Here is a 6572-nt window from a genome sequence, read left to right as displayed (position 1 = left end):
TCTTACGCCGCTTCACGTAAAACGAGTTGTGAAACTCCAATGTTCAATTACTAGGCATGTATTCACTCTGTATAATATCACATATACCCATGAGTATCCGGCAGTTAGCCGCTACCATCACAAGTCAATATGGAGGGGTATCTCTTGCTACACTAATGCGCCCCCCTCCTTACCTTCACTTTCAACTTAGTCTCATCAGGCCTGACCAGAGACCTCAGCCCAGGTGCCCCCGCCCCCAACTGTTGCTGCATCGCGATCAGCCTATCCCACTGCCTCACCCCTTCCCACCACGACGACGATGACGACTTAGTCGCAACAACCGTCGGAGCAGTACTAACTCCTCCTTTATCACTACTCCCAATAGCAATAAGCTCCGAGAAAAGAGCCCGGTCGTACAACACCACCAACTTGGCCGCTGTGAGGACCGCTTCTTTCGGGTCAAGGCTTATCACCAACAGGTCCTCATCAGAACCCGGCGACTCCGCCTCACGTTTTATGATATCAAACTAACAATGACAAACATATCCCCATATGCAAATCTCCCATCCCTACCTTCCTCCCAGCTTTCCTTGCCACTACCTCCACACCTCCCAAGCTCGCCTTGAGTCGATACTCCTTACCCGACACCGTGCACGTGACCGACACGTCGTGAAGGCTGCCGAGACTGTATACATTCCGACTTGGGTCCAGTCTGATACTAGCCAGCCTCATGTACAGAGACACTATTATTGACTCCGACTCTGGCACTAGCAGCGTCGACGCCAACGCAGTGTATGATTCTGATAAGAGGGCAAGACTAGAAGCCAGTGTTATGGAGTTCCACCCTAACACTAGTGAAAAACATATTTCCCTTCGCGAAAAACATGTTTTACGTGATATGAGATGATTTTTCAAGTGTATTTCGCCAAGTATTTCCATGTTGCGAATATCGCGTCTTCCACAAAAACTGGTGAAACTCCAATGAACAACACCAGGACTCACCCTGAATGCTTTTCCCTACTTCCTCATCACTCTTCTTCCCAGTGTCCTCCACCTCTGGTTTAACACCCCAGAACCACGCGACCCACCCTTGCCCTGATCACAACAGTGTTGAAACATATGCGTTCGCTCTCTCTCTGAGCTAAGATGAGTTTCCTCAACAACTGTAGAGTTCCTTAAGAAGTGTAGAAACACCAATGAGAATTCCCCCACCAGATGGAGTTGAGCATGTGCATATTTTCTCACACTGTATCACAGCGTCTGACACAACATGAGCGTCCGCCCCCGTCCACTTCTACCTTGGGCGGCTTTGGTTTGTCGAGCCTCTCGAGCGAGCCGGGCACCAACTATCTGACGGTATACTCAGTGACGCGAGTTGGCGAAGGAGTGGTATGAGCCTTACTTCCATTCTCCATCTCACAAGGTCCTCCGACCTCAACTCAACCTCAAGATTCCCTTCACTGTCATTATGCGGATCTATACAGGTCGAGATGGGACCAATAATACTCACAGCGCCAATGTGGGCATCATCACCACCAGCTCGTGACCGTGCCAACGACGCAAATGGCGTATCTAAGGTTCACCAACTAAGATACGAATCAGGTCCGATGAAAGCCCATTACCTTCCGAACTGCTTGTACCATCATCATCCTCCTCTGCAGAGACCTCCTCGAATGCTTCACTGTCCTCACTACTCTCAGGTGATTCACTCAAAATGTCGCTTCGCTCCGCCTCCTCCTGTTGTTTATGATTCTTCTTTTCAGCCCGATAGAGAGACGCGTTATACTTCTTCTGCTGCACTAACCTCAGCAGATTCTCATCCGTGAAAACCTCCCCCAACAACCTCGACAAAAAACCCAGTCAGCTCTCGGAAACAACATCGTCGGAGAGGCACCTCGGCATTCCACTTTGTTGTCCCAATTCCTGCCTAGTCTGCCTTATATCCCTCACCACACATCCAATAGCATATCGCCACATCCTCCTCGCTGTATCTGTCACGAACACACGCAGGTTCGAATCCCACACCCGTCATTTCTCCGCATTTATTTCCCAATCTATCCCCACGACTCCCTCTATCAACAGACCCTCCCGTTTCTCGTTGAGCCATTCGCAATCCCTGGAGTCGGCAGTTGTATGTTAAAGGGCGATAGACCGCTAGGCCCGTAATACTCGGCAACAGATCTACCCACACCCTCTCCCTGAGCCCCTACCTCGCCGCGTCCCTTCCCCCCTCAGTGGTCGCCATGGCCACACATACCGGACTCGCCGCTCTATAGCGCTCCTGTAGGCATTGTAATCGGAGAATAGTGAAGCTGTGCGAATCATACCCGAGTACCTTAACGATGATAAAAGTAAATATACATGAATCGCTTCGCTCCGCCGTCTTATATTATTACTGAGACTTAGTCAGTTTGATCGATACCACATCCAACGCCCCTGTGAGTTGAATTTTCGGCACGAATTCAGGATCATCCGGACGTAGCCTTTTCGCTACTGGCGTTCGTACCATTCGCAGCGACCCCGATACTGGCTCAATCTGACGACGACTAACCATCCAACGACCCAGGTTCGACCCCGGCATCCTGCACTTACAATATATTCCCTCTGGTTAAGTCCTTCCTCATCATCATCGCCTGCACCATCCTCCTCCATACTAATGAAGCTACTCGTGTCAAATGATACCCTCGACGAGGATGGGCCTCTCGGGCGGGCTGGAGTAGACTCAGCCTTCCTTATAATCAGTGGATTCCAATACGCCGCCAGCCGCTCAAGCCGTACCAACTTATACCTACATCATTTACCATCGAAGCGTTGATGGCGAAGAATATGTCGTAAACCCCCTCGTCTACAGTTGACGCCTTCACAGCCACACTCACTTATTGTACACCAAATTTTATCCCCTCGTAAGGAGCGCACATATGATGACTATCATCATCATCACATACACATGTCAAGAAAACTATTTCTCACACACAAAGAGCTGAGCGCCGATCCTATATAGCAATGGTCGACCAGAGACACAGACTTCTCTCCCATCACTACAGTTTAGTATCATCCTGCCTCACACCGCTCTCTGGTGGAGGGGCGTTCCTATCTACGAACACTGGCGACCAAGAGGCATCCGTAGTAGTCATGGTAAAGCCTTTAAGAGTTATACCACAAGCTCCACCTGAGGGAAGTATTCATTTCGAGCCATAAATCCCCATCATGGATTTGAACCAACGACCTTCAGCATGATAGCACAGTCCACTACCCATCTCACCAGTTGTGCGCTCAGCATTACTATAGGCATAGCGTATGTGTATATTAGATACCCTCAGCTCCACATTCTCCGCCATTTTCCGACATACCGATGCTATATACCTGCAATAAACCTACTTCGCCACAGCGGAGCGAAAGCCTTGAAATGATAATCACCAGGAGAGACCAGCCTAAACAGTTCGTCTTCTCCTAATGCGAATTCCCATATTCAACTTATCGTCAATATTACTTTCATAGTCAAGTCACTTCAGGTCTAGGCTCACTTCACTCGAGTGAGCTCAAAAGCAGATAAGACAATCGATACAATTGGCATCTACCAATTCGACTCGAACCACCTTCATTCAGCACAGTGTACCCGACCTATCGTGAACCCATAATAGCACCTTCCCCCCCCTTTATCACTACCCTTCCTTGATATTCTCCTTCTTATTACTGCTGCCTCCTTTATCTACATTATCACCCTCATTCTCATCGAAGACCTCCTGTTGGGCCATAACTTCACATTGCATATCCACAGCTGTCGCCAGCTTAGCACGAGATGCCTTCAATCGGGCTACCTCGTATCTGAAAACATCAAAAACTCCCCCCCCCCCCCATATCAGCCATCACTGTGTATCAACAGACATGCGCAGTGAAATATACCCCCTGAGAATCTAAGGTCTCCACATATTAAACAATATCTAATAAGTCTGATGTGAAGGCTGATGATAAGGCGTCGTATATAGTGCCGTATAAGAATAGAGACTAAATATGTGTGCTTTCAAAATATAGTGGTCACATATCACCATAGAGATTGTTTGATTGGTTAAGGTTGATGAACGTGTCACTTGTGACTCGTATAACCTACCATGTCGAACGTGTATAATTCTGTTTCCACATTTCACCATAGAGATTGCGCACTCTGTACCGTTTACCCTTCCTTTGGCTCACCACTAAGGAAGACTTTCAGCCACGAGTATGGTTGGAATTTCGATATGCCACGATGAGCCTCAATAAACAGTCATACAATGCTTCTATAAACATACCACTGCTACTCCACATCCTCACTACTATCCTTATACATAATAACAAAGTAATGAAATAAAACCTCGAAAATTTATACACAACTTCAAATTACTAGCGATATGGTTGATAAGTAAATGCACCCCTTTCCGAATCACTTTTGGCTCCATTCCTCTCTACGTTTCGGCTCCACCACGAAATAGAGATCCTCCAGCTCGATCACCACGGGCGATGACCCTAGTCTATTCCAGGGTACCTGAACTCACTCAAGCTCCCCTTCGCAGGATGGGAAAATATGATTATGGTCAACAACGATATATAAAGATTTTGAGGAAATTTTACAGCTAGCTTTTGTACACTTCCTTGAACTGAGGTAACTCCTGCTGAAGTCCAGCTGATTCCAAAAGTGGCTAAACATGAGCTCACATAGACGTGCAGACTGCCGAGTTTGCCGTGTATGAGTTTCACGGGGAGATGTAACATGTCAACTGCTTCCTGTTTAAAGTCGACATTCTGCAGATGTACGTGGCCACTGTAGACCCCTATACTGAGGTTCTTTCGATCAAGACCATCGAAGTAGTCCCCGAGGTACTGTGATAAGTACCGACTCACGATACCCTCGAACATGAAGGGAAGGGGAGAGTGTCAGAGAATAAATCAAAAAAAGGGAATGAACAACTTCCAAGAGATGACCTATTATAAAACGACTTGAACCCAACAGCAGAGGATATCACCATGGTGTGGTATGGGAAACAAAACCATACATGGTTGAGAACACTTCACACAGGGCCTATCTAGTAAGAGGGACTACACAGCACATAAATTGCCCGCCTCGAAAACTCTCCTCTTTTCACCACTGCGCTGACAGTATCACTTCCGTCTCAAGACGGCGGACTATGTGAAGCACACTACTGAGTAGTTTCAAAAAGCGCTGTGATTAGCGCGCGCCAAATATTATCAAGTGCATTCACGAAGAAGATGTCTTTTGGCGTAATGGTTAGTAGTCTCGCTTGGCTCACGGAACACCCGGGTTCGAATCTTGGCAGCTCGCATTTGCGAGTAGTGGGCGAATTTTTCACTCACTCTACTGCGGAGTTGCTCCGCAGAAGAATAAGTCGCCATAAGGAAAGTTGAGAGTGTGCGTCCAAGTGTTTGCGCCATCGTCAATAGCACTATGGTTAAGATTTCCGCGATGTATTTCTCCTTCGTATATAGGAATACATTCCACGATCTACCTTCGTATGGATGACCTCCTCACCGCACCACATACTCAGTTTCCTCCTGTATTTTGCCCTTTGTGAAATCGAACTTTGTCTTGGTGAGAATAGCTGTTGAGCCTTCTCGCAATCACAGTAGTTGGATAGTGTGTGTTTTAAATGGGAAAGCCACATACAACCGTACAGAAAGCCATAGGCATACACACTAACGGCAAGGGGGTGGCGGAGTGCAGATTGGGCGACCTTGGAGTGTATCATTGAAACCCTTATATTTGGATAACGCACGAAATTGTACACACTTTCGCGCGAGTCACTTTCCAGGGCGAAAAACAGTAGAAATGCTCAATAAAACGACTTCCAATCAGGGAAACTCATTTGCCAATTTTTGCATCAGAATGTCAGCGTTAAAATGTCAAGGAAAAGGAGGCAACTTTCGTAAGGCAATTCCCAACCCATGGGAAGGGAAGAGCCTCGACGTTCCTCAGGCACGACGTGCTCTAATTGTGGTGTATCTTTACTGAAGGACGAAGGCCACATCAGATGCAGTGACAAGGACTACTGTGGGACGTGCTTCGCAACATCAGGTGAGGGGGAGGGGCCCGGGATCGAACCATGGACCTTTCGGATGACAGTCTCCTCAGACGCCCACCAGCAAGATCCATATTGTGTGATACCTCCGCTTAACTTTGTAACATCTCGAGACTCACAGCCTTTACGAGGTGGTAGTTGCAGTAGCTTCCCCTTCGCTGCTTAGTATTCACACATCTAAGATACCACCCAAGTCGATCCCTCGTCCGATGAATCATCCCCATGGACAGTCGTGGATACACTGGCCTTGCTAGACGCCGTGGCAAAGGTGAACTACTCATACCACACCTTGAGCACATCAGACCTTGGCTAGGTTGGCGTTGGGTCATGGGACGATGTGTTGGCACGCATGCGGCAAGCTGGAGCGGACTCGGAAAAGGAGATCACTCCAGCACAATGTCGATCACGGTTTATGCAACTGTAACACCTTCAATTTTTCCAGCCCTTTCATCGTCCGTCCTCATGTAGTACTCTGCATGGGAGGCATCCCCGTCGACTAGGAAGGCCGCCTCCGACGACTCCATA

The 6572-nt window shown here is 47.9% G+C and overlaps 3 protein-coding genes across 3 annotated transcripts in view; 1 reads left to right on the top strand and 2 right to left on the bottom strand.

Annotated features, from left to right (window-relative positions):
- Positions 1-173: 173 nt before the first annotated feature.
- Positions 174-711, bottom strand: Pmar_PMAR006708 (hypothetical protein; the record flags this gene model as incomplete). Its single annotated transcript, XM_002767953.1, has 2 exons — positions 174-506; positions 553-711. Coding segments are annotated over 2 exons (492 nt in total), but the record flags the coding sequence as incomplete, so codon positions are not given.
- A 1660-nt stretch (positions 712-2371) lies between these two features.
- Positions 2372-4869, bottom strand: Pmar_PMAR006707 (conserved hypothetical protein; the record flags this gene model as incomplete). Its single annotated transcript, XM_002767952.1, has 7 exons — positions 2372-2515; positions 2572-2767; positions 3022-3148; positions 3242-3342; positions 3646-3804; positions 4401-4498; positions 4669-4869. 7 exons carry the CDS (start codon positions 4867-4869, stop codon positions 2372-2374), a joined length of 1026 nt encoding a protein of 341 aa, XP_002767998.1.
- Positions 4870-5913: 1044 nt separating this feature from the next.
- The window catches only part of Pmar_PMAR006706 (hypothetical protein), a gene marked incomplete at both ends in the record, with an annotated part of 5737 nt that continues 5078 nt past the window's right edge, over positions 5914-6572 (top strand). Inside the window, 3 exons of the mRNA XM_002767951.1 lie at positions 5914-6043; positions 6230-6315; positions 6361-6467. Of these exons, the coding sequence (XP_002767997.1) occupies positions 5914-6043; positions 6230-6315; positions 6361-6467 (323 nt within the window). The remainder of the gene's footprint in view (positions 6044-6229; positions 6316-6360; positions 6468-6572) is intronic.

This window comes from Perkinsus marinus (genome assembly GCF_000006405.1).
Source record: "Perkinsus marinus ATCC 50983 genomic scaffold scf_1104296969420, whole genome shotgun sequence".
Taxonomy (NCBI): domain Eukaryota; phylum Perkinsozoa; order Perkinsida; family Perkinsidae; genus Perkinsus; species Perkinsus marinus.
This window is presented reverse-complemented; position numbering and strand designations above follow the sequence as displayed.